General features: G+C 39.6%; 1 protein-coding gene across 1 annotated transcript; it reads left to right on the forward strand.

The window, feature by feature from the left end:
• The first annotated feature begins 5301 nt into the window (after positions 1–5301).
• On the forward strand, positions 5302–15477 carry LOC139324651 (vomeronasal type-2 receptor 116-like). Its single transcript, XM_070954374.1, has 5 exons — positions 5302–5337; positions 5817–6677; positions 13630–13857; positions 14375–14501; positions 14579–15477. The coding sequence occupies exons 1-5, from the start codon at positions 5302–5304 to the stop codon at positions 15475–15477; spliced, it is 2151 nt and encodes a 716-aa protein (XP_070810475.1).
• Positions 15478–20420: the final 4943 nt, after the last annotated feature.

Genomic DNA, 20420 nt, shown 5'->3' on the forward strand with positions numbered 1-20420 from the left:
CCAAGACCTCCAGCCAAATCACATTCCATCCACCCACCTGGTGGAGAAAAACTGACCATACACCCAAAGCCAAGCCAATAGACACAGACTGGGACTCCCAACCAATCAGAACAAAGAGGTGGGGCCATCCCAGCAAAGCAGACTACCAGCACCAGATTTGAAATAGTAACGGCAGTTGCTGCAGAAGACCCCTTGCATAAGCCTGATGATGGCAGATGAGATTCTGCCAAAATGTTGCCAAAATGCTCTCAAGGGAAGACCCGAATACACCAAGACTTGCATACCTGTACCTGTGAAAATCTACAAATATATATATAATTTATATTTGCTGATAAAGAAATAAAGGGATAAAATAAAAGCCCCAATCCAGGAATCTTCGCAGGCAGTCGCTGACAAAGTATTTTTGTGTTGAATTTCTATATACCAACAAGGGAGACTAGTATAGATCTATTTCAAGCTATTTAGCTCTCACCAGCTAGCCATACCCTTACTCGGATTCGAACTTCGGTAAGGATTCGAATCCGAGTAAGGGTATGGCTAGCTGATGAGAGCTAAATAGCTTGAAATAGATCTATACTAGTCTCCCTTTATTTCTTTATCAGCGAAATATAAATTTGGTGTGTGTGTGTGTGTGTGTGTGTGTGTATATGTATATATATATATATATATATATATATATATATATATATATATATATATATATATATATATATATATATATATATATTTGTTTTTCTTTCTTTTTCGTAGGTTTTATGTGTGTTTCTCTTTAGCCAGGTTCTACCTATATAAACCAAGATGTTATGCAGCCCTAGTTCAGTGAAATCACAATTCACTAGTTTCTGGGCTTTTCTCTCTCTCTCTCTCTCTCTCTCTCTCTCTCTCTCTCTCTCTCTCCCTCCCTCCCTCTCTCTCTCTCTCTCTCTCTCTCTCTCTCTCTCTCTCTCTCTCTCTCTCTCTCTCTCTCTCTTCTGGCAGCCAGCAGGCCCTTTGCTGCCCATTGGGAGACTAAGATAGATCTATTTCGACCTTATAAGGCCTCATCAGTTAGCCAGACCCTCATCTCATGTATCCTCCCTGTAAAGATATAAATATTTGTTTTTCTTTCTTTTTCGTAGGTTTTATGTGTGTTTCTCTTTAGCCAGGTTCTACCTTCGTAAACCGAGATGTTATGCAGCCCTAGTTCAGTGAAATCACAATTCACTAGTTTCTGGGCTTTTTTTTTTTCTCTTCTGGCAGCCAGCAGACCCTTTGCTGCCCATTGATATTAAATTAATATTCATAGATCTATCTTAGTCTCCCAATGGCAATACATGCTAGTATCCAATTTGTTGGAAATGTCACCAATTACAAGTATCCTATTACCATATGTGGTGGACATGTCCTGAAGCAAAAAAAAAAAAAAAAATTGGAATAAAATTAAAACTTGGTTGGAAAAAACAGCAACGTATTGAACTTAAACCAGAGTTGTTCTATTGGGTTTCCTTCCTGAAAAAAATTAGTAAGGAAAATATTTATCTGATTATACATGTAATAACAGCTGCAAGAATTGTTTATGCTCAAATTGGAAAGCAGAGAAAATACCTTTGGAGGAAGAAGTAATAATAAAAAAAATAGATTGTGCAGAAATGAATACATTAACTTTGATGATTAAGGATAGGGAAGAGGCAGAATATTTTAAGATATGGAATTATTTTTATTGTTGGTTGTAAAAGAGATATAAATGATTAATTTTATAATTATTTATAAAAACTCGATGACTATAATATTGTTCTAGCAATGTACTGTTATAATGGTTTGGATGAAGATCAAGATAGAAGAAACTCATGGAAGAAGAAGAACTTTGGAAGATAACACCGAGATGTCACAGAAAAAGGATGACTGATGTATTAAAAAAAAAATTAAAAATGGAGATGCCAGAGAATAAATCATTTTTCAAGGATTGACATTATATGGATATCTAAAAATCTCACAAATAAAATTCTGAAAGTGGACATTCTGCCTAAATCTTTTTCTGATCATAATCCTGTATTTCTGGTTTTAAGAAACACAGGATTAAAAAAAGCTTGAGTTTTAGATGGAGATTAAATGAAGCTATTTTACAAAAGGAAAGGATTGTAAAAGATTGTAAAAAGAAACTGCAAGAGTACTTTGAGAATCGTTTAAGTAAAGGAACAAACTTAATGACAGTATGGGATGCTATTAAAGAGGTTATGAGAGTCTATTTTATACATCACAATCATTTAGAGAGGAAAAAAATCCCAGGAAAAGACACAAAGGATATTGGATGCAATGAGACAGAAAGAAATTCAACTGCAAAAGCCACCCATGGATCTTAAAATTTTATACCATATCAAATTGTTATGGCAACTAATGTCTATGTTAACGGTACAAGAAATAGAAACAAAATTGAACTATACAGAACAGAGACACTTCAAGTTTGCAAATAAACCAGGGAAATGGTTGGCATATAAATTAAGAAAGAAAAAGCAAAAGACAAGGTAAGTAGAACCCACCCCTGGATGGGATGGGATGGGACGGGATGGGACGGGACAGGACAGGACGGGATGGGACAGAATGGAACGGAACAGAACAGAACAGAACAGAACAGAACAGAACAGAATAAATATGATTGAATACTAACAATATCATAATGAGAAACAGGCAGGCTTAATATTTTTAGAATAAAATAATAGAAGAATGGAATGGAAAGGAAAGGAATGGTATGGTATGGAATGGAATGGAATATTTTACAGTATCCTCCCCTGGAATGGGGTGGAAATGGAGATTTTACAGTATCCTTCCCCCTGGAGTGGGGTAGGAATGGAGATTTAACAGAATCCTTCCCTTGGAGTGAAGTGGGAATGGAGATTTTACAGAATCATTTCCCTGGAGTGGGGTAGGAATGGAGATTTTGCAGTATCCTTCCCCTGCCACACCCACCAAGCCATGCCCACCAAGCCACAACTCGCCTACCAAGCCATGCCCACAGAACTGGTTGTAAAAAAATTTGAATCCCGCCACACAATGAATGAATGATATACCACAGGGAGGAAAGATATTCCAGACATGGAAAGAAGCCAACATTGTGTTTCTACCCAAGGAGGGTCAAGATGTTACAAAGACAAAGAACTGTAGACAAATTTCATTATTAAACAGGGATTACATTTTGGCAGAAAGACTAAAGACAATTTTACAGGCATATATAAATGAAGACCATGTGGGCTAAGAAACAGCTAAGAAATATTGTGAGGACTGTCTTAAATATTATTGAATCCTTACAATATCATAATGAGAAACAGGGAGTCTTAATATTTTTAGAAGAATGGAACGGGATGGGATGGGAAGGGAGGGGAGGGGAGGGGAAGGGATGGGATGGGATCAGTGGTGGGTTGCACCTGGTTCGAACTGGTTCTATAGAACCAGTAGTAAAACCAGCGGGGGGGTCCCACCTATTCAGCCTGACATCATGAGAAGCGATCTGCGCATGTGATCCCATTCTGAACCAGTAGTAAAGGTAAGTAGAACCCAGCCCTGGCTGAGATGGGATGGGATGGGATGGGATGTGACAGGATGGGGTGGGGTGGGGCGGGACGGGAAGGGATGGATCAGGACAGAACAAAATAGAAGAGAACAGAATAGAATAGAATAGAACAGAATAGAATAAATATTATTGAATACTAACAATATCATAATGAGAAACAGGCAGGCTTAATATTTTTAGAATAAAATGATAGAATAGAATAGAATAGAATAGAATAGAATAGAATAGAATAGAATGGAATGGAATGGAATGGAATGGAATGGAATGGAATAGAATAGAATAGAATAGAATAGAATAGAATAGAATAGAATAGAATAGAATAGAATAGAATAGAATAGAATAGAATTATTAAGTAATGCCCTTACACATACATATATTTATATCTCTATTTCACTTTAGGGATCTAATGATTTTATTTTTTGTATTGTGGCTCATGCGTTCCTCCCTCTACAAGTCCTCACATGTTTTGAAGTTGTTCACATATGTGACTGTCTTACTATCATTATGAAATTAGTCACTTTTCTCTTCTAAATCCTATGGGACTCCATGAAAATAGAAGCAACTGACACTGAATAATGGTATTTATTGTCTATTCCAACCCTTGGCTGGGAGGCCCAAAGCTCTGTGAGTTGAGTTGTTAGTATGTTGGACTCTCTAGTTTTGTCTGAAAAACATCTCCAGAGGACAGATCTGTCTAATCTACTTCAAAGATTTTGTAGCAGACAGATGCATTTGTACACAGAAAGAAGACACTCATGGAAGATGTTAGTATTGGTGGAGTTACTCTTAATAGTATTGCCTGAAGTGGTGTGCAAAAATCCTAGCCTTCAATGTGACTTTCAAGAACCACTTCCTATTCGGCACAGTTATCATCAACTTGGAGACATTAACATTGCTGGCATAATTTCTGTATTTTTTGCAACTTCTAATCCCATTAAATTCATTCAAGATCCTTCTCAGGCATTTCATGATGGAGTTATGTAAGTACATCATTAATTTATTGTCAAGCTCTGAACTTTGCTGGTAAATCATATGATGCTTGAAATATTTTCCTCTAATGGCAAAAACTCCAGAAAGGAACAACTAAACTAGGATGTCGGGTTTATCTTATGTAAAGTTATATTTTACTTCAGTTTCCAGTTAAAGTTGAAACAGTCGCAATAGGGATCAAATTTCCATTTATAACAAATCTCATCTAAAGATCTATTATTGCACAGGTATGTATGGCTACATTTATGAAACTGTTACTACAATTAAGAAAGGCTAAGCACATATTTCCCATGATATGTTTTCTCATTGATATTTCTGGAAACAAAATATAGCAATTTCTTTCTACATATAAGCGATTCTTAAACGCTGTGGTTTGGTGGTGGAGCATTGTCATATACTAAAACATAGAAATAAGAATTATTAAACACATTCCACAAAATATGCTGGACTGAAGGATTGCAAGGCACATAATGTGAAACAGACTTTTCTTAATGTATTTTTAAAAATTGTTTTACAGAATATTTTTTCAGAATTATCAGCATATCCTGGCCTTAGCATTTACTATAAAACAGATTAATGAAAATCCTCAGATCCTATCCAACATCACGCTAGGCTTCCACATTTTTAACAGCAATTTTAGTCCAACCTGGACTTACTTTGCCTCCATGATTCTACCTTTCACTCACAGCAAATTCATCCCTAACTACAAGTGTGGGATCACAAATACTTTGGCTGCAGTCATTGGGGCACCGGATATCTCTCTTCACATGGCAACTATATTGTGCAACTACAAAGTTCCTCAGGTAAGATTTGCTGTAGATATACATTATGCCATAGCTCCAAAGACTTCTACTGTATATGCTTCTCTCTGTATAAAGGACAGACCCTTTGGATAAGTAGATATTATTTTTGCTTGATAAAGTTGGCCTAATAGTATAGTAATCATAAGTCTGAACAGATGATGAGGCTATTAAACATAGCAAATTCCAGATATTGAACAAAGGCTCAAATCTGAAATATTCACAATGACACTACTTCCACAAAAATGTATTTACTGATATTTCAAGAGTGACATCTTGGTTGATATTTCCTAATAAACACAACTAGTTGCATAATCTTTCAGTATATAAAGATACCCAAAGACTCAAATGAATGTAGACATTTTCAGAGGCTCACATAGGCTCACCAAATTTATTTGTTCAACTTGTATTTATTTGTTCAACTTGTATGCCGCCTTTCTCCGAAAACTCATGTTTATTTACTTATGTTTATTTTTCTGTAGTTGATATATGGCTCTGCCCCTGTCATGGATAAAGACACTCAAGCAGTTTTCTTCCAACAAATGTTTCCAAATGAATTCCATCAACGTAAGGGTCTCCTGCAGTTATTGGTATACTTTAGATGGATCTGGATTGGAATTCTTATAGTAAAGGATGAGAAAGGAGAGAAATTCCTCCAAGAGATGAGCCCCAAATTTTCTGACTATGGCATCTGCATTGAATTCATAGCAGAGTTACCAAATGTAGGATTTTACAGTGATTTTACTGATATGGTAGAGGAAGGACTACATATATACCATGTTCTCATGAACAGCACAGCCAATGTGATAATTATATATGGTGAAACTCAGTCCATATCAGTCCTGAGAACTAGCCTCCAGTATTCAGAAGTGGAGGACATTCCAAAGAAGACTAAGATCTGGCTGATAACAGCTCAGACAGATTACACTTCAATTGCCGTTCATAAATCTTGGGATATCCATTTCCTTCATGGGGCTTTATCTTTTGCAGTTCACACAAAGGAGGTCCAAGGTTTCCAAGAATTTATTCAAAACTTGAATCCAAACAACAACAACAACAACAAGCATAATCATTTTCAAAAAGATTTTTGGGAACAGGCATTCGATTGTTTTTTCCCAAACTCAAAAACTGAGACTTCTGAGAAGGAATGTACTGGACAGGAGAGGCTTGAGTCTCTTCCCACATCTGTGTTTGAGACACTAATGAGTAGTCAGAGTTACAATATTTACAATGCAGTCTATGCTGTGGCACATGCTTTGCAATCTCTGCATATATACAAATCCAGAGATAAAGCAATTGTGAAAGGAGGGAGGAAACAGTTTCATAATCAAGGGTGGTGGCAGGTAAGTTTGCGGTGCAGAAAACACCATATCAGCAATTGCAAGATATGTCCATAAACTTTAGCGAGCAATAATTTTTTGAGGGATTGACAGTAGGTTTAAATGTGAGATATATAGTAATAGATTAACCAACTAAAAACTTTTTATGCTTATGTTAAAATTGTAAGTGGTATTCTACAAAATTGTAATCACATCTCCTACAATATACTTCTGTCCATGAAATTTGCTGCCTCTGAAGCCCAAAATTGAGAATGTCATATGGATACTTTCTTGTTTCATACCTATAAACAAAATCTTGCCAGACTGAACACTTTAACATATGTATCCACTCTATAATCTGAGAACTATTCAGGAAGGGGTGTTTTTATTTTCTTTCTCTCACAATTTTAGAACTGAGTTGCCTTTTACTTGTCTGAAATATATCCTCTCCCTTTGGAGAATTCACCTTCTTGCTCCATTCCATAACCCTGCCATAAGTTCAGTCCATTAATAAATAGAATCAGGTGATCTATTCTATTCACCTGTTGTGCAGTAGTTACTTTTTCTTCTAGATGCTTTCTTTGGAATAATTGCTTTTAACCACACACAGTTCTTTGATTTTTGAAAGTACAACCATGCCTGCTTTTTTTAGGCAATTTCTGATGAGGATCTTCTCATACAATCCATGTGTGGAAGAGGAAGAACTGTAAATTATATTGTGACATTTCTACAGGAAAAAATTCAAAATGAAATATTCCCTTTCCATGAGGCGTTGGGTCCCCACCTATTCACACACCATTAGAAAGTCATATGTATTTGTATACACAGAAATTAACAGCAAAACATACCATAGTTTTAGAGCAAATGAATGGAGAAGAATGAGAACAACATTATATGCTTCAAGGAAAAGGGTTCTAGTGTTTTTAAATCTCAGGTGGCTTCATAAAAGAGGACCAAGGTAGAATTTTATTTTGAGCCTACTTTTTGTAGACATATCTACTCACAAGTGATGAAGGAATCATAGATTTAAAAGTGGATATTTAAGCCATCGGAAGTAGCCCTTGCTTAGTGCACGATTTCAAATTCCAGCATCTAGCAGTTGTTGATTCTGCCTCTCTTTGAACACATCAAGTGAAACAAAGGGCATTGCCTTTTGATCATCAATTCTTACTTCTTAACCTCTTCTACTGAGACTAGAATATATTTCCTAAAAATAATTTTCCAAATTAATTTTAGATTTTAGATTCTAAAATCTACCTTCTAAAATCTGTAAATCTGTCTTCCATTATACTGTACATTTTACAGATCATCCTTACTTAACTCTGCAATTAGGGCCTGTTTGCATCATTGGTAAGTGATGCCAATTTCCATTGGTAAGTGATAAAGGATGCTGTCATTTGAACCTTAACAAAAGCATTTCTGGCAGTTCCCAGTTACCATTGTTAAGCAAGGACTACCCAGGTATTTAAGCACCTCATGGATTAAAACTTCCAACTTACTTCCAGTTTCTCTATTGACTTTGCTTGAGGAAAGCCAGCAAGGAAGGTTTCAAATCACAACCCTGTAACTGTGGGATGCTGCAAAAGTCAGAAATCCAGTCGCCAATTCCCAGTATTGTGATCATATGATCACAGGGGGGTTGCGACAACTGGAATTTCTGGGAAGTCATAAGTACTATACATTCTGCACCTTTGGAATTTCAAATGATTGCTGAACAAGCTGCCATTGAATGAGCACCACTTGTACCTAACTATTTCTCATATGTAGAGACCTCCAAGATGTTTTCAGCCCCAAAAGATAGACCAGACTGAGAAATCAACACCATGTAGGTCAGGAGTAATTTTATTGCAAGAGCTGTAGAACTGAATCTTGCAATGTACTCAGCTCTCCATTATATCATCTTTGTTTGATATAGTATGCCTTCTCTGAAATGTTTTCTCAATTCATATTTCTTGGTCAAGTTTAAAGCTCTTCTTATTTGACTTTTGCCTTGATAGTGTCCCTCCCTCCTGTCATTCAAGACCATTCATATGATCTTCAGAAATGTAAATATTTCTACATTCATAACATATTAGCTGGAGGAGAAGGAGCCTGACTGCCTTTGTCTCTTGCTAGTGGACCAAGAATGGGGATATCAGACATTGTAGCCCAGTTCTGTATACGAGCTATGATTGAATGCATATCACTCCTCCAAGTGAAGTGATCCTGAATCCCATCTATGTTACCATAACTAAGCATGCCTTATGATCATTTTTCTCTCTGATTTGAATATAAGATAATATATTCTAATATATAAGACAATATCTAGATAAGACATATTGTAAGCAGAAAGGGGTTTGGTCTGTGTATTTATAAGTATATATATATATATATATGTTTGTTTTCTGAGGTTTTCGTGGGTATTTGTATGTAGGTCTTTGGTTATTCGGGTTTTCTCCCGCGTAAAATTGGAAGTGTCTTGGCGACGTTTCGACGAAGTCTCATTCGTCATCTTCAGGCTGGTGTTTTCGGCTTCGTGCTTCTAGGAGCAATGTGAGATCGCAGCTGTTTCTTCCTTTTAACTGCTAGTGGGGGTGTGAACTGGTTGGGTGGGAGCTTGGCTGTGTTCTGATTGGGTGGAGGTGTGTTCTGATTGGTTGGGGGTTTGGCTGTGCTCTGATTGGATGGGGGGTTGGCTGTGCTCTGATTGGATGGGGGTGTGTTCTGTTTAGGTGGGGGCTTGGTTGTGCTCGTGTTAGTCTGAGTTGCAGGGGGATTTGAGCTGGTGAGCTGCATTGCTGTTGTTTGGCTTCGCGTTTGTGATCGTGCCACATCTTCATGATGGGTGTCAGTTTGCTTCATGTATGGATTGGAGGGATTTAAAGTGGCTAATGATGCAGCTGTGGTCTGGCTTCTGGTTTTTGGTCGTGCTTCATCGGTGTGGGTTTGCTTTTTGCGTGGATGTGTGGTGGTGACATCCTGTGTGGTTTTCGTGAGTGTGGGTCTGGTGTCATTCTTTGTGTTAGGGACTTGTTTGTCAATGAGGGCGGGTTTCCAAATGGCTGGTAGGTGGGAGGTATCATCTCGTTTATTCATGCTGTGTGGGTGTTTTTCTATCTCGATGGCTTCTCTGATTATTCTGTTGTTAAAGTGTTCAGTTTTGGTGATAGTTCTGGGTTTTTTTAAAGTCAATATCATGTCCTGTGGCTTTAAGGTGTTGGACCAGGGAAGAAGTTGGTTCCTCTTTTCTGACCGAGTTCTTGTGTTCTTCAATGTGTGCACTTACCAAGAGAAGAATAAGTGCATTATTCTTACCAGACATTTGGAAACCCGCCCTCATTGACAAACGAGTCCCTAACACAAAGAATGACACCAGACCCACACTCACGAAAACCACACAGGATGTCACCACCACACATAATTTCCTGTTTATCTCTCTGCAGAGATTCTGCTATAATCTCTGCCATAATCTGTCCAAGATCTTCATCTTTTATCTCGGTCACATTTCGGAATCTCAAATAGAACGATGCCTTATCCATTTCCAACTGAATCACAGAATCCTCAAGATCTTTATTTAGAGCCATTATTGGATGAAAAGGGCGAACTTAAATTGAAACAAAACTTAGAAGATCAGGGAATTAAGATAGATTGGTTTTCATACATGCAAATACTTTCCAGATATTGAGAAGACTTTAAACAAGAAGGTATTTATAGTGTTTTGACTGGTTTAAACAAGATATTAATGGGTTCAGATGACCATGTAATTAAAAAGTTATATGGATATTTACTTGAAGCAAAACTGGAAGAAGAACAAGTTAAAGAATCAATGATAGCATGGGGGAAAATTTTGGTTATAGTATTGATTTAGAGAAATGGCAAAAATTGTGATCACATAATTATAAAATGACAATGTCAACAGCATATAAAGAGAATTTGAATAAGATGTTTTACAGGTGGCATTTACCCCCAACGAGAATAGCCAGGATGTTTAAGAATAAATTGAAGAAATGTTGGAAGTGTCATCAAACTCCAGGATCGTACTACCATATGTGGTGGACAGGCGTGGAAGCAAGGAGATTTTGGACTAAAATACATAGTTAGAAAAAATGACAAAGAGACATATTGACTTTAAACCAGACATATTTTTATTAGGAATTTTACCAGAGACATTTAATAAAGAATTACAATACTTAATTGTGAACATTTTAATAGCAGCCAGAATTGTATTTGCCAAAAACTGGAAAGGAGAGAAGATAATTACTGATGAAGAAATTATTATGAAAATGTTGGACTATGCTGAAATGAGTAGATTGACATTTGAAATAAGAGAACAGGAAGATAAACAATATTATTTGATATGGGAGATATTTTATCAATGGTTTGACAAAAAAGTATGGAGATGAGATAGCATATATGAAATGTTTAAATATTTATCTTCAGTTTAAGTAAAGAATAATTGTTATATGAGGAGATCTGGAGAATTGTAAGCACGAAATGATTTTAACTGATTGAGATGCTGTCTATAATTGTTTGTAAGGATGATATTTTTATGTTGTTGTTGTGTTTTTTTATTTTTATTTTTTTTATTTTAATCTAAAATAAAACTTTTTTCAAAAAAAAAGATCTTTATTTAGAGCCATTATCTTCTGATCTACCTGATCCAATTTTTTTTTTTTTTAGTTTGTTCAGCTTTGGCTTCTACAATTTTTATTTTTTGTTCATTTTTCTGAATTGCTTCCTGGATTGAATTCATTTTACTATTTAATTTTTGGATATCAATTTTCATTTCACCATGGTTGCTAAATATAGTTTCTTGCATCTTAATCATTGTTTCCTGGATCAATGTCAGGGTGGGTTGCATTGTTTGCATATTTGGTGCCCCGGTAGATTTTTCCACCTTTGAAAACCCCTCAGCCGAATGTTGGTTTGAAGGGGAAACCATTGTTATTGTTGGGTTTGATGCTGTTTTTTTCCCCTGTCTTTAAAGTTGTTGTGAGGCTAGTCATCTCTTTCAATACTCTACTTTGCTCTTCCAGTATTTTATAAATATTTTTCCACACTATCATCAACCAATTACTATCTGTTTGTTCAACTATCTCTAATTCTGGTTCCAATTTAGTGAGCTAATTGGCGTATAAAGCAACTATCAAGAGAAAAAAAGGAAAAATCTATATATCTATATAACTATATCACTATCTCTCTATACGTCTACAAGTATAAATATGAGATAAATAACTATATCAATGTTCTATATTAATATGTGTATGTGTGTGTCTTCTTAAGTTTTCACGGCTGTATATGCAAAAAATTAAAATCTCGGGTGTAATATGCAATATTATGGATTTTATAAAATTCATAAATAAGTGAAGGCTTTATATGATCTATGCAGGAACCAACAGTTTTTTTCTTTCTCCTTACATTTTACTTTCACCTCAGTGCTCTTTAAATCCTCTGCTCAAAAGTTCAAGTAAGACCAAAAGAGATTCTTTCCTTTCTTTTTGCAACTCCAACACTCAGCCAATCCGCTCCTCTTGCTATGCTGAGTCACAGCAATGTCGGTCCTCACTTCTTCTTCTCCTTTCAGATCCATTCCTGTCCTTTTCTATCTCTTCAGTGTCTCTCTAGTGTGCCAGTTCTCTCACCTTCTTTGTAGTCCTCAGTTCTTTCCAGGTGTCTACAATCGTGCCTCCTCTTCACAGTTTTCACATTTTCTCTTCTTTTCTGCCTTGACAGTTAAATGCATTCTGCTGACTCATTCCTCCTTCTGCCAAATCGCCGCTCATACTCTCCACTGGAAAACTTGTTAACTCGCAAAGACCGGACTCAATCTTTCAAAATGATCTTAAATCTTGTGGTAATTGAAGTAATTGCTTGAAATGACACTGTCTGTTGAAAAAATCTTCTCTTCCCTTTACTCATTGGCTCATCTCAGCCTCAGGTCTGCCATAGCAAGCTGCCAGACACATTCATGCTGGATCGACAGGAATGTCCATTCATGCAACGAATGATTGCCCTTCACTTCGCCATGCTCTGGACTCCCATTCTAGTCCGCAATGCCCTCCAGGCTTTTGCGCCCTGAAAGGTCCCCAAAATGTGAAAAGTTCAATGTTGGAGAACAAAGACCATTCTCCTTCTACTGCACCACTGCGATACCACCTCCGGAACCCCAAGTACTTATCAGTCCCTTCCAACTCTATTCTGATTGATTGATTGATGGATTGGTTGGTTGGTTGGTTTCCTGCCATTAAAGTAGAATCATCTCTTTATTTGAGGTTGTTGATATTTCTCCTGGCTAACTTAATTCTGGCTTGTGATTTATGCAGCCTGGAATTTCATATAATTAATTCTGCATATAATTTAAATGAACAGGGTGACAATATATATCTTTGTAGTACTCTTTCCTTATTTTGAATCAATCAATTGTTCCATGTCTGGTTCTAACTATTGCTTCTTGAACCTGCATACAGGTTTCTCATGTGGTCTGGTACAGTGATGGATTTCTACCGGTTCACTCTAAATCGGGCGAACCGGTAGTGGCAGCGGGAGGCTCCGCCTACCCACCTGGATGGTTCTGCCCCTATATCCTCTGACTTTTTAAAAAAATCATGTGTACTCCTTAGTTCTCGGTTCACATACTGCTGAAGCCTAGCTTGTAGGATTTTGAGTACAACCTTGCTAGTGTGTGAAATGAGGACAATTATATGGTAGTTTTAAGCATCTTGGTATTTATTATATATTTATATTTAAGCCAGCCATCTGGCTTAATTAGCTTTCACAATTAAAGTACAGAGCTTAATTTTATTTTTAATTTTTTGCTTTTTTTTATTTTGCAATTCTATGTTAATTTTATTTCAGTAATCTGATAAATTATCTTTTCTGCTTTGTTAGAATGATTATTATGTTGTTTGTTTGATACTGGCCTACAACTTAAACAAAAAAGGGTTTATATTATCTCCCTCACTTGGTTTGTTTCTCTCTGATTGCCTCTGTGTTTCAGGTTCATTCTTTTCTGAGAAGTGTCAGTTTCAACAACAGTGTTGGTGAAAAGATCTCCTTTGATACAAATGGAGAATTCATTGGTGGATTTGATATTATCAGCTGGGTCACATTCCCAAATCAGTCATTTGCAAGGATTAAAGTTGGAATGGTTGACCCCACAGCTCCAGCAGAGAAGTTCTTCAATATTTCTGTAGATTCCATCACATGGCCAGAAGATTTTAATCAGGTTAGCTCTTTGAACCTACATTTATCTACCTTCATTTAAATATAATTATTGATGAAAGTCTCAGAGCATCATCTCTGAATAAACCAGGTACAAATCTCCTGGGGAAGGAAAAATACTGCTACATTTTCTAACATTTGCTATTGAATATTAGGAAATTTCCGTATAATTTCCGTAGCTCCCTTTTAACTATGGACAGTGGTTTTCATGGTTTTGAAGTAAAAGCTGAAAGCCAGCACACTAAATCTCATCAGTTACCTGACATCAAAATTCAGAAGTTGAGAAAACCAACTTTTTAACTAATGACCACAGAAATTTTCTTTGAAGAGTGGTGATGATGGTTATTGAAGGCTATAAATGCAATTATTGTAAATATTTAATTAATTATAATTTAAGAGCAATTACATCTAAAATTATGTCATCCCACTACTTAATTTTTAATCTGTTGATTCCACAAAAACTCTACAAGTACTTCCTTTCCTCTCTGTATCTTAATATATTCTTCTTGATTCATTCGTAGGCATTACCTTTATCTTTGTGTAACTATCCTTGTGAGACAGGACACAGCAAGGCCAAGAAAGAAGGGAAGTTGTTTTGTTGCTATGATTGCCGTCTATGTCCAGAGGGGAAAATATCCAAGGAGAAGGGTAGGAAATTTCCAAATATATTGGGATTAAGCCAACACTATAATTTCCTATATCAACTCACCTGCATTCTTTTTCAGATGTAGATGACTGCTCTCCATGTCCAGAAGATCAATATCCAAATCCGGGGAAAAATATGTGCATTCCAAAGCGGATCACCTTTTTGTCCTATGAAGAACCCTTAGGGATCAGTCTGACTGTTCTTTCCCTTTGTTTTTCTTCAGTGACAACCTTGGTCATCACAATCTTCATGAAACATAAAGATACTCCCATCGTCAAAGCCAACAACCTGAATCTCACTTATACACTCCTAGTTTCCCTTCTCCTCTCTTTCCTTTGTGTCTTTCTATTTGTGGGGAGACCCAATACAATTGTGTGTCTCCTCCGACAACCAGCTTTTGGCCTTATCTTTTCTGTGGCAGTTTCTTGTGTCTTGGCCAAAACCTTTGTTGTGGTTCTAGCATTCATGGCTACCAAACCTGGTTCCAAATTGAGGAAATGGGTCGGGGGAAGAATGATAGGTTTCATTCTACTCACCTGCTCCCTTGTTCAAATATGTGTTTGTGCTGTGTGGCTGATAACATCCCCACCATATCCAGATTTTGATGCACATTCAATACCTGAAGAACTTATCCTGGAGTGCCATGAAGACTCGGTCATGTTCTACTGTGTTTTGGGCTTTATGGGTTTTCTTGCTCTGCTTAGCTTCTCTGCTGCTTTTCTAGCCAGGAGGTTACCTGACAGTTTCAATGAAGCCAAATTCATCACCTTCAGCATGTTGGTCTTCTGCAGTGTTTGGTTGTGTTTTATTCCAACCTACCTAAGCACAAAGGGAAAGTATATGCTGGCTGTGGAGATCTTCTCCATGATCTCCTCCAGTGCTGGCTTATTGGTGTGCATCTTTCTTCCCAAGTGTTTTATCATTGTGATGAGACCTGAACTGAACGATAAACACCAGCTCATGAAGAGAAAGTTTTAAGAAATCTTTATGTTTGCCTGATATTCTTTCTATGTACAGGTTGGAGAACTTCCCCACTTCGACATTTAAGCTAGAGAACAATGTACAGAGACAGTGGTGTTCTATGTTGCCCTGTCCCCTGAGATTTGGATAGCTAGGAAAGTTTTTTTCTTTTCTTCTGGAAGGCAATTATAACTGGGCTCTATAAAAACATAAATAACAGCACAAATTAATGTATTGACATATTTACTGACATTATTGATTTATTGAAATATTTTAGTATGTTATGGTGAGATGTGATTAAATGTATTGATTCAATGTGAATTGTAAATTTGTCTTTGTTGGTCATCTTAATTCATATGCAGTAGAATGTATAAAAAGAAATGCAGTTTAAAACAAATGAGGTTTTTTTAAACAGGGAAGGTCTACGATTTTTATTCTGAAGCAATCGGACAGATGGAATTCCATGATGCATACCATTTGCGGTGGTCTCCTACAAAACATCAGGTAAATTCAAAAGCTGGCCATATGTCTTCTTCTCAATAGCAAAGATCAAAGAAATTTCAGGCACAAAAAATAATTCTAGTAAATTCAAATAAATTCCATCAGAAGTCCAACACATGCTCGTATCCAATTTGCATAATAGTCTCCTTTTAAGCGATTCAGTCGAGTATGATGACTGTGTAGAACAGCATGTTTCATGGTTATAAGTCTGTTTGAGTAGAGTTTTGCAGCACTTGAATGAGAGGCACACAGTGAGTCAAAGTGCCAGTTGATGACTCCAATGGGTTTAATTGTTTACGCATGCTGGCAGAAGAGGTAATGCTCTGGATCCCATTGGTCAAGGACTTTTGGCTGACAGGGTACAGGAGAAGAATATTTTCTGCTGTGGGTTCTGTACTTCAGAATATCATGCCTGCTGAGGTGATTAATTAGTTGCTACCTCCTCCTTGTACATACTTTACTCCCCTCTGCCATCTTTCTTAATTGAATTTTAACTGAATTTTAAATTTTTGCTGTTTCAGGATTTTTTATCATATTTTAATCATATGACTATAAACTGCTTAGGGTCATCTTGGCAAGATGGATGGCGTAGACATTTAGTAATAAATAAATCTCATCTTACTAATCTTATTTTCCAGCCTGATGTTTCATTTTGGTGGCACGCTGTTTGGCTTTTTCCTCAGTCATGCAAGTTCACTGTGGAAGAATCAGCCATTCTCAATGGACAATGGTGCCACTGCTTCTTGGGCACTAGGTTTTTAAAGCCTTTTATGGATGAGTATATGTTAAAAACACATAAGCAAATTCAAAATGTCAGAACAAAGCTTGAAGCAAAGTTTGATTCGCTGGCAAGGGAACTCCAGGAAGAATTCCAATGTCTGAAAGGAGATATGAAACAGGTGAAAGCCAGAGTAGATTGTATGGAGCATAAATTGGAAAAGACAAACTCTTTATGTGAAGTTGAATTGGAAGAGATAATAATTCTTGAAGCTCAGATTAAAAATTAAGGATGGTGAAGGCCTTGGCCAAGTTAATTAATAAGGAGGAAAAAGAAATGGATATTGATTTGGACAAGATTTAAAGAATAAATTCCAGATTCACCGTCACAAGAAAGTTACTAAGGGATGTTTATTGTATAAACATAGTATAAGACTATGCCAAGGATTTTCCATCTTTGCCCCTGAAGTGACTCACTGACTGACTGATAGACTGATAGACTGATAAACTCTTCCTCTGACGATGGGTCAGCCAATTGATACAACTGTTGAGGGATCCTTTATTACATCATGAGTCTCGTCTGTCGGAGAAGTTTTTTCGATCTACAGCTCCCTGGGGGCCCTGCCGTGAGAGGGCGGGCTGGAGGCCGTTCCCATTGGATGAGATAATCAGGACCCTCCTACTGTCACGGGAGGACAGTAGAGATACCAATAGTACATCAATGAACAAATGGCTGTGTTACATCTTTTGTGAAGTCTCCTGCTTGAGCTCCGTGCCTCCATCGCTGTATCTTGGAGATGTACACGACAGCAGATCTTCTTGTGCTGTGAAATTCCCCCCTCTCGCAGATGTGGCCCTCCTCACTACCAAGGGCCCACCTCAAGGACGGGTTTTGGGACCCAGAGAGGTGGCATGTGCAAACTAGGGGATTGAGGGGTTTTCTATCGAAATTTTTAGTCAAATTTTTAAGGGGTCCCAGGGAGGGGGAGGGTCAGATTGGAATTCGGGTTGTGGGTATGGGGGATAACCCACAAGGGGGAGGGTCGGGACTGGCAGTGAAGCGCGGTGTGGGGGGTGGGGGACCCGGGGTCGAGGGGGGGTTAGAGCTTGTCCGGATGGTTTTTTGAACATCAGTACTGTAGGTGGGAGGGGTAGATATGGTGGGAGCAGGGGGCCATATCGTGTTAGGGGAGTGCGCACTCGCTGTCTACGAGCAGTGGCGTTCTCCGGCCCCCAAGGCTCTACTCGCTCCTCAGGTTGCATAGACCCTCAGGACCCAGGCCTTCGGCTGATGCTGTGCAATGCCAGGTCCGTAGTAAATAAAGCCCCCCTCATCTGTGATCTTGTTCAGGAGGGGGGTGCGGACTTGGCAGGTATTACGGAGACCTGGTTGGGCCAGGAGGGGGGGTTCCCCTCGTTGAAATGTGCCTTCCAGGTTTCCAAGCATTCCATCAGCCGAGGTCACAGGGGAGGGGAGGGGGGGTAGCGGTTATCATTAAAGAAGGTCTGAGACCGAGGGAGGCCACTGTTCCTCAGACGGACGGCTGTGAATCCCTTTTTGTGAAATGGGGTCATGGGGTTCAGATGGGTTTGCTGATCACGTACCTGGCTCCCTGCCACGTGGCAACAGCCCTGCCCGAGCTACTCAACGTCATCGCCGCGGTGGCGGTTGATACTCCTAGGCTTATGGTCATGGGGGATTTCAACCTGCCGTCCGTGGGTGAGACGTCGGAGATGGCTCAGGAGTTCATGGCTTCCATGACAGCTATGGACCTGACCCAGTTAATTCATGGCCCTACCCACACAGGGGGAAACACGCTGGATCTGGTTTTTGTCTCTGGACAGTGGTCGAGGGATCTTGAGATAGGGGATATAGTTACTGAACCCTTGTCATGGTCAGATCACTCTCTCCTTCATCTTGACTTTCGAACCGCTGCACCCCACCGCAGGGAGGCGGAGCCGGTAAGATGGCTCCGCCCCAGGCGCCTGATGGAACCTGACAGATTCCAGACGGAGCTTGGGCCATTTCCTGAGGTTCTGGCACACGCCTCGACTGGAGACCTGGTGGCCGCCTGGGAGAGGGTGGCTGCTGGAGCTCTGGATCGGGTCATGCCTTTGCGGCCTCTGACCCAGCGCCAATCTCAATTGGCTCCTTGGTTTACCGAGGAGCTGAGGGAGTTGAAGCACCAGAAAAGACGCCTAGAGAGTAGTTGGAGGGCCAGTCTTTCTGAATCTGACCGGACACTAGTAAGATCCCACATTAGGAATTACTTAGTGGCGATAAAAGCAGCGAAATGTAGCTATTTTGCTGCTCTTATTGCATCATCAGATAATCGCCCGGCCGCCCTCTTTAGGGTGACCTGCTCCCTGCTCCATCAGGAAGCATGGGAGGACCCCTTGGAAGGTAGAGCTGAGGATTTTGTTCAGTATCTATATGACAAAATCACTCAGATTCGGGAAGATTTGGACTCCGACTGGGTAGTCTCAGGGGGAGAGACAGGGGCAGGTCTTGAGAATGTTATCTGGGATGAGTTTGATCCTGTGACCCCTGAGGATGTGGACAGGATTCTGGGTAGACTGAACGCGACCACTTGTTTATTGGACCCGTGTCCTTCCTGGTTAGTACTGGCTTCCCGGGAAGTGACATGAGGCTGGCTCCAGGGGATTATAAATGCTTCGCTGGGTGAGGGTGACTTTCCCGCCACCTTGAAAGAGGCGGTGGTGAGGCCTCTCCTCAAGAAGCCTTCCCTGGACCTGGCAATGTTGGTAAATTATCGTCCGGTCTCCAACCTTCGCTTTGTGGGAAAGGTTGTTGAGAGTGTGGTTGTGCAACAGCTCCCCCAGCACCTGGATGAAACGACGTATCTGGATATGTATCTGGATCCAGTTGGGCTTCAGGCCCGGGTACAGCACAGAAACGGCATTGGTCGCATTGGTTGATGATCTCTGGAGGGCTCGGGACAGGGGGTGCTCCTCTGTCCTGGTCCTGTTAGATCTCTCAGCGGCTTTTGATACCATCGACCATGGTATCATGCTGCGCCGGTTGGAAGAATTAGGGGTGGGAGGCACTGTGTTGCGGTGGTTCTCCTCCTTTCTCTCTGACCGGTCGCAGTCTGTGTTGACAGGGGGACAGAAGTCGACCCCGAGGCCCCTCATATGCAGGGTGCCGCAAGGGTCGGTCCTCTCGCCTCTCCTGTTCAACATTTATGTGAAGCCGCTGGGCAAGATCATCCGTGGTTTCGGGGTGGAATACCATCAGTATGCTGACAACACCCAGCTGTACATCTCCACCCCGGATCACCCCAACGATGCCCTTGAAGTGATGTCCCGGTGCCTGGAGGCCGTACGGATCTGGATGGGGAGGAACAGGCTCAGGCTCAACCCATCCAAGACCGAGTGGCTGTGGTTTCCGACGTCCCGATATAGTCAGTTGACGCCATCACTGACTATTGGGGGCGAATCATTGGCCACCACGGAGAGGGCTCGCAACTTGGGCGTCCTCCTGGATTCACGGCTGTCTTTAGAAGACCACTTGACAGCCGTTACTGGGAGGATTTTTCATCAGGTTCGCCTGATTCGCCAGTTGCGTCCCTTTCTGGATCGGGACTCGTTATGCACGGTCACTCATGCCCTTGTCACCTCCCGCCTGGACTATTGCAATGCTCTCTACATGGGACTCCCCTTGAGGAGCACCCGGAGGCTCCAACTGGCGCAGAGTGCGGCCGCATGGGTGGTAATGGGAG

The sequence above is a fragment of the Pituophis catenifer genome, unplaced genomic scaffold (genome assembly GCF_029215685.1).
Source record: "Pituophis catenifer annectens isolate HBS135680 unplaced genomic scaffold, rPitCat1.0.hap2 SCAF_15, whole genome shotgun sequence".
NCBI lineage: Eukaryota > Metazoa > Chordata > Lepidosauria > Squamata > Colubridae > Pituophis > Pituophis catenifer.